The sequence below is a fragment of the Gymnogyps californianus genome, unplaced genomic scaffold (genome assembly GCF_018139145.2).
Source record: "Gymnogyps californianus isolate 813 unplaced genomic scaffold, ASM1813914v2 HiC_scaffold_54, whole genome shotgun sequence".
NCBI lineage: Eukaryota > Metazoa > Chordata > Aves > Accipitriformes > Cathartidae > Gymnogyps > Gymnogyps californianus.
The window spans coordinates 69,293-90,419 of record NW_026114444.1 but is presented as its reverse complement, the minus strand read 5'-3'; the positions used below and the strand labels follow the sequence as shown (position 1 = coordinate 90,419).

Sequence of the window (21,127 nt, the reverse complement as noted above, 5' to 3'; positions counted from 1 at the left end):
CTACTCTTTCTCCTGCAAGAAGAGACTCAGACCAGTCAGCTTCCAGCTATCTCCACAGCCTTTCAGTGGGGTCTGCCCTCCCCACTGAAACATGGCAGAAGTACCTGTAAAGGACACTGCTTTTCCTCACCTGCTGCAGCACCACCTGGCTGTTCACCACACTTGGCTCCTTCTGGCTGTTGGGCTTTATACAGCACACAAAGTGGGGGTTGGCAGAATACATCCTCTCCATGAGCACCATCAGGGAATGCTGGTGAGGGCAGAGAAAGATCAACAGTCCAGCAAGCCAAAACACTGCCAGAGCCCAGCGTGCAATATCCTGCAGTAAGAACTGTTTTCCCACCCCACAGCAACTTCCCAGGCTTTGACAACAACTGGGTCACTCCCACCATGATCAGCTGTGCTTGGCACCCAGAAAAACCCCTGTCTACATGCTGGATGCTTTAACTATACTTAGCAGGCTGAAAGCTCTCATGAAAATATCACTGCACTCATCTCAAGGGGCGCTGCAGGGCAGCAATACTTTACCTGGAACTGAGCTCAGACAGACTGCTTTTGTGTGCTGTTGAACTTGTCGTCTGCTCCTGGTATGACCTGAAACCAGACCCAAACAAAAGGATTACTCCTGGAAGGAGAGCTTGATTGCCATCCAAAGAGCTCTGCTGGAAAGCAGATGGCAAAAAGGAGAGAGAATGGATTTCAGGGGAGGGAAGAAAAGTTAAACATATCAGTAGAGTGTGACTGGTACACCCTGCTCCCAACTCCTGGTAATATGGTTAGCATAACTAACGCCATTTTATAAGGCAAATGGCCATTCTCTGTGACCGAGTGGGTCACGTATTCATTCCCTTTCCCCTCATTCTCAGGCCCTGAAGGTCCTGTGAACCAAGTAGACAAACCAAACAGATTTCTTCTTCCCCTCCTTACCAGTCTCAAGATTCCTGGGCGCCAGGCCAACTACTCCCCTTCTTACCGGCCTTGAAGGTCCCAGGCACCCGGCCAACCAGGTGGTGGTGATGACCCCGTCACAGAACAGGGAAGCATAACAGCACACAGGGCACTGTCTATAAAATCAAGCAGTTACAAGTCCTAAGTGGGGAATGTGGACCAGAACTGCTGCTGGACAGTGAGACCCATGACCCCCTGGTGGCCAGGGATGCCTCCACTGTTGTCTGCTTCCTCCGAGGACTGAGTGACTTGTATTCTTTTATATGATTTTCGAGTCTAGATTAGGATTGTTATGCTGATACAGCAAACCAAATATTAAGATTTGACCCGATCTGCAGAGGGTCCAGGTGATTAGAAACCATAAGCTAAGCGGTGCTATAAAATTCTGTACTACGCTACTTATAAAATTGTACTACGCTGATTCTGCTTATAGAAATCCTGTGCTATTCTGATTATAAATTCTGTGCTATGCTAATCATAAAATCCTGTTAAGAAAATAAAGCTTTAATTGTAACTACAACTTAGTGCTGTCATCATTCTGCCAAGGTTCCCTAAAAGAACCTGTCTGTCCCCTTAGTGTCAGGTGACAGTAGAGGCAAGCAGAAAACCCTGTAAAAAAACAAAGGAGAAATCGTTGCAAGCAGATTGCTGTCTGCTCTTATTTTCAACTAATTCCTGTCTGTTCTCATTTTCAGCCAGTTTCTCAAATAATAAATATCAGGTAACTATGCCATCATTTATCGATTGTCATGTGGACCTGAAGTGCAATACCTTGGCTTTCACATGAGGCATCAGTGTCCCCATCCTGGAGATAGTGGCTGGAAGAACAGAGACAATAGTTAATTTTGTACCTTTGCTCACAATCAACCACATCTAAACATTCAAACTTCACTTCACACACAAGTTTCCCTACAAATACTGAATCACAGACAGGACTTTAGGTTTCACCATCTGGAAATACAAGGAAAGAGCTAAAGAAAGGGAGAAGAAAATGCAAATATACGAAGCATACAATCCAGGCAATATTATTTTCTGCCACTGAGAAGACAAGGCAATCAGGTTATTGAACAACCCTAAATGACCTTCAAAAAAAATATCATCAACAATAGGCATCTAACAATGCAGAAAAAAAAGTATAGATAGCAAATGGGAAGCTCACCTACAGCAGTCAACGTGGGAGATTATATAAAATCAGATAACTTAAAACTCATTCAGTGACAAGATGAAAAATTCGGGGAAGTTGAATTTACTGAAGGATGTAATGACAGTCTTGCACACCCTTGATGCAATGGTCTTATGTGAATCATAGAAACACAGAATGGTTGAGGTTAGAAGAGACCTCTGGAGGTCATCTGAGCTCTGGCAGATGACCCTTTGCTCAGCAGGGCCACCTACAGCCAGTTGCCCAGGACTGGACAACCAATCTGCACTGAGAACAGGTTATCTCTGCTGTTTATGAACTTTCAAAGAGTTGGAACTAGACTAAGTATCTTCAGTAACAGTGAGGAAGTGGTAAAAAAGAAAGATATTCCTGAGCAGAAGAGCTGAAAAACACAGCAGAGAATAGAAATGAAATTCATCAGTTACTTGTAAATCCCAGGAAGTGGCTTGGACTGAACAGAACAACAACAACAACAAAAAATTCTGCACCAGAAGCACTGTGTTCAGCCAGAGAAATTCCAAGGAAGTATCCACCTGACTTTTCTTTAAACGTTTACTTTCATAGAAGCTTTGGAGACTCTGAAGGTTTATCAATAACTGGAAAAAGGGAGTGTAGCGGTGGGAGAGAAATAATGCACGACCTCAGAGTTTTTTTAACAAGTTGTACCTGAAAAACAAAATGTGTTCAAAAAGGATCATCTCTACACTCATGTGCTTGCTCTACAGCACTCTATTTTCAGTGTGAACAGTTAGGAGCTATGGCTTTGTCCACCTTCATTTCTAGACAAGAACAGAACATATGGAAAGGGCCAGTAGAGACAGTCCTGCACTGGCCCTGGAGAAGATGGGCTATCTGATCTGAGGGAAGACATCTGAGCAGTAGCTAATTCTCTGGAAGAGGATACAACCTGCCTTGCTTTCCAGCCATGGTCAAACCAAAAGATGCTGGCTAGAAAATCTACTGGGTAGATCCCAGGAGGTCTTTCTGATGGGAAAACTCACATCCTGCTTCAGCAAAAAGACAGCAATTAACCAAAAACTGATCCCTGGAAAGAGCAGGCTCTGCTGTAACTAGCATCTGTAAAGAAGGTCAAGCTTGTGGTCAGAACTATGCCTATGCAGTGGCCCTTCAATTCCACAGGAAGAACATCTCTGAAGGCTATTCCTGCTATCGTGCCTAGGTACCAAGGGGAACAAACAGCTCCGACAGCTCGGTATATGCCAGCAGCCCCACTCCAGGCTGCAGCCTTCCCAGAGTCTCCCCGAGGCTGCCAGCTGTGAAACACATTCGTAGTACATGAGCCTCATCCCCACACTTAGCTCTTGCCAAGGTGGGCCCTGATTCATATGGGATATCTTATTGTAACAGAGGGACTTGCCTGTGAACAGCACACTGAGCAAGGGGGTGATGCTGTTGATGAAGAGGCCATGAACATTGGCTGGCAAGGTGTCTCCCTTCTTCTCTAGAAAGCCCCCAGCAGTATATTGTACCTAGGGGAAAGAGCAGCAAGTCACTAAGGCCAGCAGTGCTCACAGGCTTGCTGCGAAAGCCACCTCCACAGCTTGCCAGGAGCAACTGTTAAACTGAATGTACACTGGCTTGCAAGTGAATTCTGTAAATGCATATGCACCCCATTCAGATGCAAATCCTGAGGAACAAAACCCAGAGGATGGCACTGAGGCATTAGAACCACAGAAGTGCAGCACAACACTGAGACATTCACCCTTTCTTGTTCTGCTTTCCTTGATTATGAAGTTTCATTTACTTTTGGTTTATGCTTCACTCTTTTCCTTGCTCTCCCCCTCTTCCCTTTGAATAGGCTTCCCTCCTGTTGTCATGCATCCCCTTGTTTCTCTTGCTCCCTTTCTCATCTCCAGTCTGCCATTCTCCTTTTGTCCTGGTTTCGGCTGGGACAGAGTTAACTCTCTTCTTAGTAGCTGGTACAGTGCTGGGTTTTGGATTTAGGGTGAGAACGATGTTGATAACACGCTGATGGTTTAGTTGTTGCTAAGGAGCGCTTATCTTAAGCCAAGGACTTTCCAGTTTCCCATGCTCTGCCAGCAAGCAGGTGTGCAAGAAGCTGGGAGGGAGCATGGCCAGGGCAGCTGACCCCAACTAGCCAAAGGGCTATTCCATGCCATGGAACCTCATGCCCAGTATATAAACTGGGGGGAGTTGGCCGGGAGGCGCAGATCACGGCTCGGGCATCGGTCAGCGGGTGGTGAGCAATTGCATTGTGCATCACTGGGGTTTTTTCCTTCCCCCCCCCTTCTTTTTTTGTTATATTCCTTTTCATTACTATTATTATTATTATGATTATATTTCATTATTATTATTATTGTTAGTATTATATTTTACTTCAGTTATTAAATTGTTCTTATCTCAACCCATGAGTTCTGCCTTCTTTCCCGATTCTCCTCCCCATCCCACTGGGAGCGGGGGGGGGATGGGGAGTGAGGGAGCGGCTGTGTGGTGCTTGGCTGCTGACTGGGGTTAAACCACGACACCTTTCTATGTTAGGTGTTAATTTTTGTAATAATGTCACAATATTATAATAATGCCACAGTAGTCAACAATTGTGGGATTAGATTACTAAATTACATATTACAATGACCTGATTTTCATCTCTGCTACTGCACCAAAAATTTTCTCCAATCAATTCAACGTATTTGGGCCATTTCTTTCAAAATTGGTAGCAGTAAGGTTACATGCAATAGTCCTAGAACCCAAGCTGCTTAGTTACCATTTGAATGTATAAATGAGTGCCTCCATTTTCAAAACATTAATTACCTGGCTGCTCTCAATGTGTTCGTCAGTGCTTGCAATAAAATAATGACTGCTATACTCTGGACCCCAATAGGTAAAGGTAAAGCCATTAGACTGTCCTTTGGTGCTGCACAGTGGATGCAGGGCTTTTATTTTATAAAGGACTATTTTAAGACTAGAGCTCTAATAGAGTGATGATGAGTACAGCAGATTCTTGTAATACCCTATGCTTCCCAGAGGAAGCCCCGCTTTCCTCAGGGGTCCTCTCTTCCTATACCTTCTACAGAGCTCCCAGGGAACCCTAGGAAGCAACTCCCTGGGAACACATTATTTCTGTTATATCATCTCCTTAACTTCAAAGCCTTATTTGTCAAGCAACACATTTCCCCCCTCCTACATACATTGCAACAGCATTCTTCCTGCAAACAGTACATAACCTTCCCAGCATAGTGAATGATGCTGAAGCCCAAAACACGGCCTCAGCCTGGTTGGAAGTGTAAATTCCCTTTAAAGCTGCTGTTTAGTTTATCCACAAACATCTTATCAGTTGCCTGCAAGAAAGCAGATTTTGTAATCAAACTATAAGGCTGCAACAGAGACCTGATCAGGGCACGTGGAAGCAAGACAAAGGGTTGGAAGTGGCCTTGGCTGTGCAAGTTTCGTACTGTACTCTCTCTCTGACTCTCCACAGGGATGCCGGTATCATTAGACTGTCCCTGATCTGGCTGTCCTGTCTCATCAGTCACACATAGGGACAACTCTGCTCATCCTGCTCTTTATAGTCACACTCCAACATAAGAGCTCTCTCTGCAGCCCAGATATTTATTGCTACATTCCCCACACCATTTTCTCTGCCCTCTCTCTCATGCATACCTGAGGGAATGCACTCTGTTCATCCAGAAGAGACAGCAGCCCAAGTGGCTTGGCCAGGAGCAGATTCTGCAGGGAAAGGAGAGACATTACACATACCTAAAGCAGTACAGGGCATCCACTCTCACCTACACCACCCTTTGAAGAGGTTCTTCCCAGGTGCATCTCCTCCCCATGATAGAAAGAGCAAGAGTCCTCTCTTGGCTGGATGGAGCACCTCTCTTCTGTCAGTCCTCTTATTGCTCACCAGAATAGGTTCATTATTGTTGAATGTGATAGTCTCCCAAGGCAGCCCTTCTTCCCTATAGGCAGCCTGCTCCAGTTGGAAAATGTGCTGAGACAGAAAAAACAGAGGTTGGAGCACCCAGCAGACTTGGTTAGACAACCCCAAACATCTTCCTTCCCACCCTGAGCAGAGGACAGAGGTGTGGCTCTCACCCATGGCATCAGAGGCCCAAGATGAAACTGCTGTTCTGCATGCTCTTCCATAAGTTTGTCACTCACTGATGCTGGTGCATAAAGCAGGAACACTTCTCAGAGTCTAAGTGTCCCTGCTCTGCCAACTTTGGTCATTGCTTGACCCTTCTACTTCTTCCTTCCCTGCACCAGTGGCTCCTCTGCCACAGCAGAGAAGGTTGCTGCTCTCTACCCTGCTTCACTAATCACCATTTCTGCCCTTCCAGACAATAGACCTGTTTTTCCCCAAGCTCTCCTTCATATGCCAGGTAGATCAGTGCTCTGCTTTCCCTGCCATGCAAGGTGAGATCACCCACAGCAGACTTACATGGTTGAAGAACTGCTGCAGCTGCTCATTGGCCAAATTTATGCAAAGCTGTTCAAAACGATTCACTGCAAAGTTTTCAAACCCAAAAATATCCAAGATACCTAAAAGAGGGAAGATGAGTGCACCATGGAGCCTGCAGACCATCCCTGCAGATAGCTGCATACCCCAACACACAACTAAATCTCCCATCACCCAGCTCTTGTGGCACATGGAACTCCCAGCCAAGTCACCAGTGGCACCTCTCCCATAACTCCCCTTGGAGAACTAGTTAGGAGAAATCCCACTCTAACCCCCAGCTCCTCTGCAAAGCCAGAGTGCCCCAGAACTACAGTCTCACAGTTGCTTTAGACCAACCAACTGCCCAGAGTTGGCTGAGGCCCTACAGACTTCATGCTGCTGACTAGTATCTCCAACGATCACATTTTTGAAAATGGAGCCCTGCACGCAATCTCTGTGAAACCTCATATTGTGCCTTTCCTTCATCATGGCTGAGGGATGCACATTTGAGGACAGAACAGGAGCAAGGCAGGCAGAACTCACCTATCTCCCTCAGCTCCACCTCAGGATCCACATTCTCAGCCAGCAGCTCATTGATCTTGCAAACGATCCAGCCAAATACTCGGCCATATGCCACCTTTGCAATGGAGTCCTGAGCATCTGCACAGAGAGAATGACAGTGGCTCAACTGAAGGGCTCCGAGGAGAGTAGGGAACACAGCACGCAAGCTGGCTCAACACATTCACCTCTAGCGACAATGTTTAGTGGTTTATGAAGCTATTTTAAAGATCAGATAAACATTAGATATCTGTCTGATCGTCCCTGCCCTCTGCAAGCTCACACAGAGCTCTTTCATTCAGAAATCTTCATTCAGACATCTTCACAATCTTTCTACAAGATCAGATATGGCATACTAGGGCACTTGTGAGACCATCTAAAATGGAAAATTTCATTTCCAAAAAAGTCCAGCCATTTTTTAGAATATCCAGAGACTTGCTTTCCCCTCTGCAGGTCTACTGAATATGGATCCCCTCACAGCTAAACCAAGCGAGAAGCTCCAAGTTGTACTTGGAAAATTGAATGGTTCTGTTCCACCTGGCCCACAGCTGCAAAGTGTTTAAACACTGTGGGCAAGAAGAGGATGCAATTGATGGAAAACTTGCTGACATTCTAAGAAGAAGGAGACCAAATCAACATGACCTACTGCATGATGCACCTACTGATGGGAGATGTTTATTTTATTGTCTAGAGAAATGCAAGAGAAGACATTTGGGTAAGCGGAACTAGATAATTTGCCGTTTGCACTTTTTTCTTCCATTTGTTTTAAGCAATAATCTAGGAATCCTGGGATTTCATGCTTTTTTTTAAAAAAAAAACACTTTTATTTTAACTGAACCTTTTTGTGCAGATTATCTTGGATTATTTTCTTTTCTTATTGAAAGGGAAAATAACACCTTGCGCTTGTTACTTTAACATACTTCCCTTTCATCTCACTCCTTCCCTGATACTGTGCTATATCTCACTGATTCTCTCAGTTATTTCTCCATCTACTACCTAGAGCTCTGCACACTGCCAGCACTCTGCTACAGGAGCCTTCCCCTCTTTTGTACAAATACCTACAGTTTTCTTCTAGGCTGGATTGAGGGAGAAAGCAAGGATAATTCCTTGGTTTCTCATTTAATCTCTGCAGTCTCCTGGAGATAAAACAAAAGCAGCATTCATGGTCCTACATGTCAGTAAGAGACTAAGCAGACAAACACTGATATACTTGCCTCTGTGCAAGACGAATGAGGAAGTGGCACAGACATCTTTGTTCCCAAGAAGTTGCACATGTGTGGGAATACCCTTCCATCAAATATGGGTCAGTCTTTCTAGCCAGCACATCTGCAATTCATTATGTTTCTTACCTTCTGCCTGCTGCTGGGCGTGAAAACGCTGAATCTGCTCACCACGGGTCACCGACATTGTACAAGTGAGGCATTTTAACAGTTCGTCTTCTTGGACTCCAAACTGACCCTGGGAGAGAGGAAATAGATGAGGACAGTAAATACTAAACCCTTATTCTACATGTGAGAATTGTATCTCCTTGTGTCTGTGTGACACCCAGTGTAATGGGGCCATGATTCAGATTAAGGCCTTTGAGCTCCGCTGTAAAATAAGTATTACTGATAACATCTTGCAGCACTGGAGTCAGATGCACACTCTGAGATCTGCATTATCCCATGCAGTGACCAAGCTCACTCTTGCGCGCTCTCTGAAATACTTTCCGTTTTGCTCTCCCAGTGCTGCCACCTTTCATCATCTTTGGGAGCCTCACCAGTCCCTGCTGAATGGTTTAATGACTTATTGAACAGCACCACACCGAGGTGACTGTGCAAGTGCTGAGGTGTCAGCTTCAGCAGACAGTCACACAAACCCACAAGAGACAGGAAACAAAGGGAACTCAGATGCAACTGAACTCCTCAGTGATTGCTTTAACAGGAATCCCCCTCCCGTGGGCAAAAACCAAGGAACAGATTTTAAGAAAACAAAAAGAAGTTGGCTGCTGAACAGATGTAGGTGGTTGTTTCAGGTATGGTGTAGGAGGGAAACAGGCAAAGAGATGGGAGTGAAACCAAAAACCAAGGGTGCTAGGATTTCAAACAGGTCAAAATAAAAAGATATAGAAAAGGCAGAAATAGGTTACATTTTTCTGTTCTGTGTTGTTAACAAAGCAGGATAATGTATCCATCCTATATAATAAAAATGGGATGGTCCTGGGGAATATATACTTCTTAATCTGTGATAATTTCATGTGAAATAGTAGAAAGTTTAATTCAGGATTACCAACAAAAACTGATAGCAGTTAAGGTGGTATCCTTGGACAAGATCTGTCTAAACCACAAAACTAGTGTTCAGATACTGCACACCTGAATTTCTCCAAGGCATCACACTTAGTAACATATAACATTTGATTTTAAAAAGCTTGCATTATATGAAGTCAACAAACAATGCATGTGTAGTATCGCCATATGCAAGACACTGGTCCTAGATACACAAGAAATAGAAGCTGGGAAGTGTCTCTTTGGGCATCAACAGCAGTGAACACAAAGGTAGTCATGGGGTCATACTGTGCATTTCTGGAAAAACTCCTTGTTCCTCAGGAGTATCCATACTCTGAGGCAGAAACGTCCCCTGCCATCTCTGGCAGGAGCAGCTCCTGCAGTCACACTGCCAGTGGGAACCAAAATCACATCCATAAGGTTTCTGTCAACTCTTCTTGCAACTCACCGCTGCAGCCTTCAGCCATCCCCCGGGAGGCTTCACTCACTTTTACAGACCTGTTCCTCTCCTGAGGCTCAAAGGTCACGTTGCCCAGAGACAACACACCAGCCAAGATTGCCTGCGTGTCCACTTGCTCCTAAAACACACAAGAAGGGCGACTGAAAACCTATCAGCATGTAACATATACAACATGGAGGCCCCAGAAGGTGGAGAGGTGAGGGAAAGGCACAGGCAGCCTGTGTGAAAAGGCTCTACACAAAGTCTGACAGATTCAGGTGATTTGGAAGCAACATGGAAAATCCAGAAGGGAGAGAAATAGGACTGATCTTCAAAACAGCAGCCAGAAAGAAACCCTATGCCTGCAGGAAGCACAGATGGAAATGAAACGACCCTAGAACTGACCTGTTCTTGGAAGCCCACCATGTCAAGAGCATTGCACACCTCTTGGTATTTGTGCTTCCAGCGCTGAGCTACATCCTGTGTACGAAATCGTACTTATGTACCTGAGAAAGTGTATATCCCATACAAAATCGTCACACAATCAGCACAGCAAGTCAATCCTACCCCAAAGGAACAAGGCAGATCAGAAGCAGTGAAGACATGAAAGGGTGAAAGAAACTTTTCCAAGGTAATGCAACAGAGACTCCAGACCTCCCAGCTTCCATGATGATCCACAAGATCTCTTCATGTAGCTCCATTCAGATCCCACTCCAGCTTCCCTTCATTTGTTTACCTATGCCAGGCTCTACAGGTAGAGCCATAGGGCAGAGGCATAGGCTCCATTATGTTGCTTCCCCCTCCACCCCCCATCATGAAGACTAAACTAGGGTCTGCCTTTGAAGTACCTGTAGAGTGAAGGATCGAATAGCCCATACATCTCTTTCTCCTCTGAAGAGAGTCCAGCAAACATGTAGTAGAGGATATGGAAATTCCTCTCCCCAGTATCTTGTTGCACTACCCGTGACTTCTCTAACAGGTACTCACTCAGCTTTGCACCTCACACTGCACACAAGAAGGTGACAGGGTAAACTTTGCACTTGGGGACGTGAAGCTGACTGAGCTGTCCCGCATCTCTTATTTGTGACAGGAGCATGGAGTTGTCTAAACTTTCATAGAATCATAGAACAGTTTGGGTTGGAAGGGACCTTTAAAGGTCATCTAGTCCAACCCTCCCTGCAATGAGCAGGGACATCTTCCACTAGATCAGGTTGCTCAGAGCCCTGTCCAACCTGACCTTGAATGTTTCCAGGGATGGGGCATCTCCCACCTCTCTGGGCAACCTGTGCCAGTGTTTCACCACCCTCACAGTAAAGAATTTCTTCCTTATATCTAGTCTAAATCTACCCTCTTTTAGTTTAAAACCATTGCCCCTTGTCCTATTGCTACAGGCCCTACTAAAAAGTCTGTCCCTATCTTTCTTAGAAGCCCCCTTTAAATATTGAAAGGCAGCAATGAGGTCTCCCCAGAGCCTTCTCTTCTCCAGGCTGAACAACCCCAACTCTCTCAGCCTTTCCTCATAGGGGAGGTGTTCCATCCTTCTGATCATTTTTGTGGCCCTCCTCTGGACCTGCTCCAACAGGTCCATGTCTTTCCTGTGCTGAGGACTCCAGAGCTGGATGCAGTACTCCAGGTGGGGTCTCACGAGAGCGGAATAGAGGGAGGGGCAGAATCTCCTCCCTCGACCTGCTGGTTACGCTTCTTTTGATGCAGCCCAGGATACAGTTGGCTTTCTGGGTTGCAAGCGCACATTGCTGGATCATGTCCAGCTTTTCATCCACCAGTACCCCCAAGTCCTTCTCCACAGGGCTGCTCTCAATCCCTTCATCCCCCAGCCTGTATTGATACCAGGGGTTGCCCCAACCCAGGTGCAGGACCTTGCACTCGGCCTTGTTGAACCTCATGAGGTTCACATGGGCCCACTTCTCGAGCTTGTCCAGGTCCCTCTGGATGGCATTCCTGTCCCTCAGGCATGTCAACTGCACCCACTCAGCTTGGTGTCATCTGCAAACTTGCTGAGGGTGCACTCGATCCCACTGTCTATGTCATTGATGAAGTTATTAAACAGTACTGGTCCCAATACGGACCCCTGAGGGACACCACTTGTCACCGATCTCCATCTGGATGTTGAGCCGTTGACCACTACCTTCTGGATGTGACCATCCAGCCAATTCCCCATCCACCGAACAGTCCGTCCATCAAATCCCTATCTCTCCAATTTAGAGAGAAGGATGTTGTGGGGGACCATGTCAAAGGCCTTACAGAAGTCCAGATAGACAACATCCGTAGCTCTTCCCTTGGCCACTGATGCAGTCACTCCATCATAGAAGGCCACTAGGTTGGTCAGGCAAGACTTGCCCTTGGTGAAGCCATGCTGGCTGTCTTGAATCACCTCCCTGTCCTCCATGTACCTTATCATAGCTTCTAGGAGGATCTGTTCCATGATCTTCCCAGGCACAGAGGTGAGGCTGACAGGTCAGTAGTTCCCAGGGTCCTCCTTTCTACCCTTTTTTAAAATGGGTGCAATGTTTCCCTTTTTTCCAGTCACCGGGGACTTCACCTGACTGCCGTGACTTTTCAAATATCATGGAGAGTGGCTTGGCAACTCCATCAGCCAATTCCCTCAGGACTCTGGGATGCATCTCATCAGGTCCCATAGACTTCTGTATGTTCAGGTTCCTCAGGTGGTCACAAACCTGATCTTCTCTTACAGTGGGAGGGACTTTGCTCCCCCAGTCCCTGCCTTGAGGTCCATCCACTCGAGAGGTGTGGGAAGAGACGTTGCCAGTGAAGACTGAGGCAAAAAAGTTGTTGAGTACCTCAGCCTTCTCCTCGTCTGTTGTTACCAGTTTGCCAGTCGTGTTCATCAGGGGGAGTACACTTTCTTTGACCTTCCTTTTCTGGCTGACATACCTGTAGAAGCCCTTCTTATTATTCTTTGCATCCCTTGTCAAGTTCAGCTCCAGCCGCACCTTGGCCTTCCTGACCCCATCCCTACACAACCGGGCAGCGTCCCTATACTCTTCCCAGGATACCTGTCCCTGCTTCCACTGCCCATGCATTTCCTTCTTGCCTTTTAGTTTGACCAGCAGGTCTTGACTCATCTATGCCAGTCTCTTGCCTTCCTTTCCTGATTTCTTACACCTGGGGATCGAGAGCTCTTGCGCTCTATGGAAAGCGTCCTTAAAGATCTGCCAGCTCTGTTCTGCTCCCTTGTCCCTGAGGGCAGTTTCCCAGGGGGTCCCGTTGTCTAACTCCTTGAACAGCTGGAAGTTTGCTTTCCTAAAATTCGGGGTCCTGACTTTACTCTTCGCCTGACCCATATCCCTCAGGACTGCGAACTCCACCAGTGCATGATCACTGCAGCCCAGGCTGCTTCCAATCAATGTCACCGATTAGCTCACTTGCGTTGGTGACCATCAGGTCCAGTATCGCATCCCCTCTGGTAGGGCTGTCTTAAGAAGTTATCCTCAATGCACTCCAGGAGTCTCCTGGATTGACTACAGCTGGCTGTGCTACTTTTCCAGCAGATGTCAGGGTGGTTGAAGTCCCCCAGCAGGACGAGAGCCTGCGAGTGCGATGCCTCCTGTAGCTGGAGTAAGAAGGCTTCATCAATAGGCTCCCCTTGATCCGGTGGCCTGTAGTGAACACCAACCACAAGGTTCCCTTTGTTGCCTCAGTCTCTAATTCTTACCCATAAGCTTTCAACCTGCTCGTGGCTATTCTTCAGAGACAGCTCTTCACAATCTATCCATTTCTTGACAAAGAGGGCAACCCCTCCGCCCTCCTTCCTCGCCCGTCCCTTCTGAACAGCTTCTAGCCATCGATAGCTGCACTCTAGTCATGGGATTCGTCCCGCCAAGTTTCAGTAATGGCAACCAGGTCTGTCCTGGTTTCAGCTGGGACAGAGTTAATTTTCTTCCCAGTAGCTGGTATAGTGCAGTGTTTTGGATTTAGGGTGAGAATACTGTTGATTGATAACACCCTGATGTTTTCAGTTGTTGCTAAGTAGTGTTTATCCTAAGTCAAGGATTTTTCAGCTTCTCCTGCCCAGCCAGCAAGAAGGCTGGAGGGGCACAAGAAGCTGGGAGGGGACACCGCCAGGACAGCTGACCCAAACTGGCCAAAGGGCTGTTCCATACCATATGGCATCCTGCCCAGTATATAAACTGGGGGGAGTTGGCCGGGAGGGGTGGATCGCTGCTGGGGCATCGGTCAGCGGGTGGTGAGCAATTGCCTTGTGCATCACTGGTTTTGTATAGTCTAATTCTTTTAGTAGTATTATTGTCATTTTGTTATTATTATTATCATCATCATTATTTTCCTTCCTTTCTGTCCTATTAAACTGTCTTTATCTCAACCCACGAGGTGTCTTGGGTTTGGTTTTTTTTTTTTCGATTCTCTCCCCCATCCCACTGGGTGGGGGGAGTGAGCGAGTGGCTGCGTGGTGCTTAGTTGCCAGCTGGGGTGAAACCATGACAGTCCTTTTTGGCACCCAACGTGGGGCTCGAAGGGTTCGAGATAACGACAGATCTGACTGGAATGTGTTAGAACAAATTTGTTATAAGCATTCATTATATTAGTTCAATAGTTGCTGGTCACAATGTTGATGTATTTGCTCTCAAGGTTGGCGTGCTTGTTCTTAAAGGTGCGTTATGTGATACCTTACTTGCAGTATATGCTCCCTGCTGTGCTGTTTATCACCCGTGGGAACTGGGCCAGAGTTATCATGTTGTACTTTGTAACACTGGCTTATGATACGATAGAATTGCTGGTCGTGGAACTAATCAGGTGTTTGTACTCAGCATTGCCGTCACCTCCGTACTTCGGGAGCCATCTATCAGAAACTATTAATAATTACACCTTGTACCTTTTCTCCTCAGAGAGCCAGTCCACGGGGGAGACACCTTTCTTCAGCTTCCCCTTCTCCTCCAGGCAAATTACAGTAGCTCTTGAGAATTTTGAATATCCTTGGGATGTTCAAACCAGCATGTTCCTATTGCTATGTCTCCTGAATGTGTTCCAGGTCTTGTTTAGGGTTAAACAGCTATTTAAGAATACCACCCAGAGATCTGCCCCGAGGCTGGATAGCCATGGGTGGCATGGCATGTGGGAGAACATGGGCAGGTATCTAGAGAACTTCTCACCTCCAATGGTTTGGAACTTCACTCCCGAACAACTACAGGACCCTGATGAAGTGATAGAATATTTGAAAGGAAAATGCTGTGGCTATTCCAAAGAGGCACAACTTATCGCACTGTGCTGGGCCCTGGCCAGTATCTACCAAACACTGCTCGATACTGTGCAGCATCCTCAGGGGGAAGGGAGGGAAAACAGACCGACAGATACTGCGGCTACTCCAACCCCTGCAACAGACACAGCGGCTACTCCAATTCCGGCGACAGGCAAAGCGGCTACTCCAACCCCCACAACAGACATGGTGGCTACTCTGACCTCTGCAACAGACACGGTGGCTACTCCAACCCCTGCGACAGGCACTGCGGCTACTCCGACCCCTGCGACAGGCACTGCGGCTGAACCAGAGAACCACCCTGTGCCGGTATCAGTCGCCTCTGTACAGAAGAAGAAATACACAAAAAAATCAGTTCGCTTAGTGAGGGATGAAGATGAACCAGGGCCATCACGAGAACAGGAGGAAGAGGCAGAACCAGAGGTAATCACCCGATCCCTATCCCTGAGTGAGCTGCGGGATATGCGAAAAGGCTTCAGCCGTCGTCCAGGCGAGCACATTCTCACCTGGCTGCTCCGCTGCTGGGACAATGGGGCTAGTAGCCTGGAATTAGAGGGTAGGGAAGCCAAGCAGCTGGGATCCCTTTCTAGGGAAGGGGGCATTGACAAGGCGATTGGAAAAGGGACACAAGCCCTCAGCCTCTGGAGGCGACTCCTGTCAGGTGTGAAGGAAAGGTACCCCTTCAAGGAAGACGTTATATGTCACCCAGGCAAGTGGACCTCCATGGAAAGAGGTATTCAGTACCTGAGGGAATTAGCCGTGCTAGAGATGATTTATTATGACCCGGACGGTGCACAATTACCCAGAGATCCAGACAAAGTCCACTGCACACGACCCATGTGGCGGAAGTTTGTACGGAGCGCGCCATCGTCGTATGCTGACCCATTGGCAGTACTGACCTGGAAAGACGAAGAGGCACTGATGGTGGATGAAATGGCTCGCCAACTCCGGCAATATGAAGGAAGTCTCTCTTCCTCCCTACGAGCCTGCGTCTCGGCTGTGGAAAAACTGTCCAAAAAGTCCGAAAAACTGATGGAACTGATCAAAAAGTCCTACTCCCCACCTGTACGGACCAATATCGCAGCTATTAGGAGTGAGCGTTCCTCTGCTCAAGAGAGAGAATACAGAAGGTACACACCACGGGGTACCCTGTGGTTTTACCTGCGTGACCACGGAGAGGACATGAGGAAGTGGGATGGAAAACCTACGTTGACCCTAGATGCACGGGTATGTGAACTGAAAGGAAAAACACCACAAAAGGGGATTCTTCCAGGAAAGATGCCACTCCAGTTTCCAGCGGCAGTTTCCCAGACAGAGTAGAAGAGCTTCTGACCCTCTTGAAGGGACCTCTAAGTCATTTTTACAAGAAGTGAGTAACGAACACTCTGACCAGGACTAGAGGGGCCCTGCCTCCAGCCAGGCGGAGGAAGGGGACAACCGGGTTTACTGGACTGTGTGGATCCGATGGCCTGGCACATCAGACCCACAGGAGTACAAGGCTCTAGTGGACACCGGGGCACAGTGTACTCTAATGCCATCAAGCTATAAAGGGGCAGAACCCATCTGTATTTCTGGGGTGACAGGGGGATCCCAACAGCTCACTGTATTGGAGGCTGAAGTGAGCCTAACTGGGAATGAGTGGCAGAAACACCCCATTGTGACTGGCCCAGAGGCCCCATGCATCCTTGGCATAGGTTATCTCCGGAGAGGGTATTTCAAGGACCCAACGGGGTACCGGCGGGCCTTTGGTATGGCTGCCTTGGAGACGGAGGGAATTGAACAGTTGTCCACCTTGCCCGGTCTCTCGGAGGACCCTTCGGTTGTGGGGTTGCTGAGGGTCAAAGAACAACGGGTGCCGATCGCTACCACAGCGGTGCACCGGCGGCAATATCGCACCAGCCGAGACTCCCTGATTCCCATCCATACGCTGATTCGTCGACTGGAGAGCCAAGGGGTGATCAGCAGGACTCGCTCACCCTTTAACAGCCCCATTTGGCCAGTGCGAAAGTCTAACGGAGAGCGGAGACTAACAGTAGGCTATCGTGGCCTGAATGAAGTCACGCCGCCGCTGAGTGCGGCCGTGCCAGGCATGCTGGAACTTCAATACGAACTGGAGTCAAAGGCAGCCAAGTGGTACGCCACAACTGATATCGCTAATGCATTTTTCTCAATCCCTTTGGCAGCAGAGTGCCGGCCGCAGTTTGCTTTCGCTTGGAGGGGCGTCCAGTACACCTGGAATCGACTGCCCCAGGGGTGGAAACACAGCCCCACCATTTGCCATGGCCTGATCCAAAATGCACTGGAACAGGGTGAAGCTCCAGAACACCTGCAAGACATTGATGACATCATCGTATGGGGCAACACAGCAGAAGAAGTTTTTGAGAAAGGGGAGAAAATAATCCAAATCCTTCTGAAAGCCGGTTTTGCCATAAAACAGAGTAAGGTGAAGGGACCCGCACAGGAGATCCAGTTTTTAGGAATGAAATGGCAAGATGGACGTCGTCACATCCCAATGGATGTGATCAACAAAATAGCAGCTACGTCTCCACCGACTAGTAAACAGGAAACGCAAGCTTTCTTAGGGGTTGTGGGTTTTTGGAGAATGCACATTCCAAATTACAGTCTGATTGTAAGCCCTCTCTATCAAGTGACCCGGAAGAGGAACGATTTCAAATGGGGCCCTGAGCAACAACAAGCCTTTGAACAGATTAAACGGGAGACAGTTCATGCAGTAGCCCTTGGGCCGGTCCGGGCAGGACCAGATGAGAAAAATGTGCTCTACACCGCAGCCGGGGAGAATGGCCCTACCTGGAGTCTCTGGCAGAAAGCACCCGGGGAGACCCGAGGCCGACCCCTAGGGTTTTGGAGTCGGGGATATCGGGGATCTGAGGCCCGCTATACTCCAACTGAAAAGGAGATACTGGCAGCATATGAAGGAGTTCGAGCTGCCTCGGAAGCGGTTGGTACTGAAGCACAGCTCCTGTTAGCACCCCGACTGCCGGTGCTGGGCTGGGTGTTCAAAGGGAAGGTTCCCTTCTACACATCATGCAACTGATGCCACCTGGAGTAAGTGGGTTGCACTGATCACACAACGAAGTCGACCAGGAAACCCCAGGCGCCCGGGAATTTTGGAAGTGATCACGGACTGGCCAGAAGGCAAAGATGTTGGAATATCGCCAGAGGAGGAGGTGACGCGTGCTGAAGAGGCCCCACTGTATAATAAACTGCCAGAAAGTGAGAGGCAATATGCCCTGTTCACTGATGGGTCCTGTCGCATTGTGGGAAAGCATCGGAGGTGGAAGGCGGCTGTATGGAGTCCTATATGACAAGCAACCACCGGCTGGCTGGGAACATATCCCGTGCCCCATGCCACCGCCCGGAACGCTATCCTGGGCCTTGAGAAGCAAGTCTTATGGCGACATGGCACCCCAGAAAGGATCGAGTCAGACAAGGGGACTCATTTCCGAAACCACCTCATAGACACCTGGGCCAAAGAGCACGGCACTGAGTGGGTATATCACATCCCCTGTCATGCCTCCGGGAAAATCGAGCGATACAATGGGTTGTTAAAGACTACATTGAGAGCAATGGGGGCTGGGACCTTCAGACATTGGGACACACATCTAGCAAAGGCCCCCTGGTTAGTCAACACTAGAGGATCTGCCAATCGGGCTGGCCCCGCCCAATCAGAACTTTTACGGGCTGTAGAAGGGGATAACGTCCCTGTGGCGCACATGAAAAATATGCTAGGGAAAACAGTCTGGGTCACTCCTGCCTCAGGCAAAGGCAAACCCATTCGTGGGATCGCTTTTGCTCAAGGGCCTGGGTGCACTTGGTGGGTGATGCGGAAGGATGGGGAAGTCCGATGTGTGCCTCAAGGGGATTTGGTTTTAGGTGAGAACAGCCAATAGATTAAATGGTATGATGTTGATTGCTAAATAACCCTGCCACCGTGTGTCGTCACTGCTATAGTTGCTATATCAATGGTATTACAGGAAGAATCACCCAAATTAATGAAGGATGAACTTTGATAAAACCGAGCGAAGCGCAGTAGTGATGGAACCAGGACTGACTGCAGCATGCAACAATCCAACACCACACACCATCCTCCTGCTGCGCCCAATGTCACCCGCCCGCCGCACCACACCGAAGCCCGATCCTGCTCTGCCGACTGAGCGGACTTTGCACCATCCCTCCTGCCCAGACAGACTGTTATGACAGATGGAGCCCAAAGTCATGGACTGAATGAACTCAACAGACATTTTAAAGGGACATTTAAATGGACATTTTAAAGGCCTGTAGATTAAGGGAATGATATCTGTGTGTATATGTATCAAAAGACAGGAAAAGTGGTGGTGATTAATTGAAAATGTATCAGAAAGTGTGGGACCTGGACATGATGTAGTGTCGTGGTTTAACCCCAGCCAGCAGCCAAGCACCATGCAGCTTCTCCTTCAGTCCCTGTCCCGCCCCCCCTGCTCCTGGTGGAATGGGAAGGAGAATCGGGAAAAAAGGTAAAAGTCATGGATTGAGATAAGAGCGGTTTAATAACTAAAGTAAATTATAATACTAACAATAATAATAATGAAATATAAGAATAGTAGTAATGAAAAGGAATATAAAAAAAAGAAAAGGAGAGGGAAAAAAAACACCAAAAAAAACCCCCCACTGATGCACAAGGCAATTGCTCACCACCCGCTGACTGATCCCCGAGCAGCAATCCACCCCTCCCGGCCAACTCCCCCCAGTTTATATACTGGGCATGAGGTTCCATGGCATGGAATAGCCCTTTGGCTAGTTGGGGTCAGCTGCCCTGGCCATGCTCCCTCCCAGCTTCTTGCACACCTGCTTGCTGGCAGAGCATGGGAAACTGAAAAGTCCTTGGCTTGAGATAAGCGCTCCTTAGCAACAACTAAACCATCAGCGTGTTATCAACATCATTCTCACACTAAATCCAAAACCCAGCACTGTACCAGCTACTAAGAAGAGAGTTAACTCTGTCCCAGCCGAAACCAGGACAAGTCAATGGTATAGAATAAGGGGTGGATACTGTCCTGGTTTCGGCTAGGACAGAGTTAATTTTCTTCCTAGTAGCTGGTATAGTGCTGGGTTTTGGATTTAGGGTGAGAATACTGTTGATTGATAACACCCTGATGTTTTCAGTTGTTGCTAAGTAGTGTTTATACTAAGTCAAGGATTTTCCAGCTTCTCCTGCCCAGCCAGCAAGAAGGCTGGAGGGGCACAAGAAGCTGGGAGGGGACACCGCCAGGACAGCTGACCCAAACTGGCCAAAGGGCTGTTCCATACCATGGAACGTCATGCCCAGTATATAAACTGGGGGGAGTTGGCTGGGAGGGGCGGATCGCGGCTCGGGAACTAACTGGGCATCGGTCGGCGAGTGGTGAGCAATTGCCTTGTGTATCACTTGCTTTGTATAGTTTAATTCTTTTAGTATTATTATTGTATTATTATTATTATCATCATCATCATTATTTTCCTTCCTTTCTGTCCTATTAAACTGTCTTTATCTCAGCCCATGAGGTTGGTTTTTTTTTTGATTCTGTCCCCCATCCCACTGGGTGGGGGGAGTGAGCGAGCAGCTGCGTGGTGCTTAGTGGCCGGCTGGGGTTAAACCACGACAGGAACTATGTCCCAGATGTCGAAGGGTCACAATAAATGGCCCCCATTGCTGTCCCCTCGTCCCCAGCCCAGTGCTCCCATGGCAGCAGGCAGGCAGGTCAGGCAGGTGCCACTTGCCCTTGGTAAATCCCACTGGGCTCCCCCCAGCCACCACCATGTCTTTCCTGGGCCTGGAGCACCATGTGCCCAGGTCGTGCCCCATCTCTTTACTGGGGATTGGGTGGAAGCTGCTCAACCTTTAGCTTTCCAAACCTCCTTCTTGCCCTCTTTGAAGTTGGCCATGATTTTTGCCTTTCTCCTGTCATAAAGTACTTCTACTCTTGTAGAGATGATGGAGAGTGGTCTTTCAATGCTGTACTCCACCAGCACCCCTGCACACCTCCAGTCCTGTCCCAGGAACTGGCTGTGTCCATCTGTGTCCATCTGGTCCCCAGCTCAGTGCCCCTCT

The 21,127-nt window shown here is 48.0% G+C and overlaps 1 protein-coding gene across 1 annotated transcript; it reads right to left on the bottom strand.

Annotated features, from left to right (window-relative positions):
* Positions 1–21,102, bottom strand: LOC127028981 (unconventional myosin-VIIa-like). The gene is given in 13 exon segments (XM_050914662.1): positions 1–12; positions 131–250; positions 5,750–5,815; positions 5,994–6,080; positions 6,531–6,631; positions 7,071–7,187; positions 8,435–8,543; positions 9,798–9,818; positions 9,820–9,927; positions 10,194–10,268; positions 10,443–10,449; positions 10,616–10,787; positions 20,916–21,102. Coding segments are annotated over 13 exon segments (1,182 nt in total).
* Between the last annotated feature and the right edge of the window lie 25 nt (positions 21,103–21,127).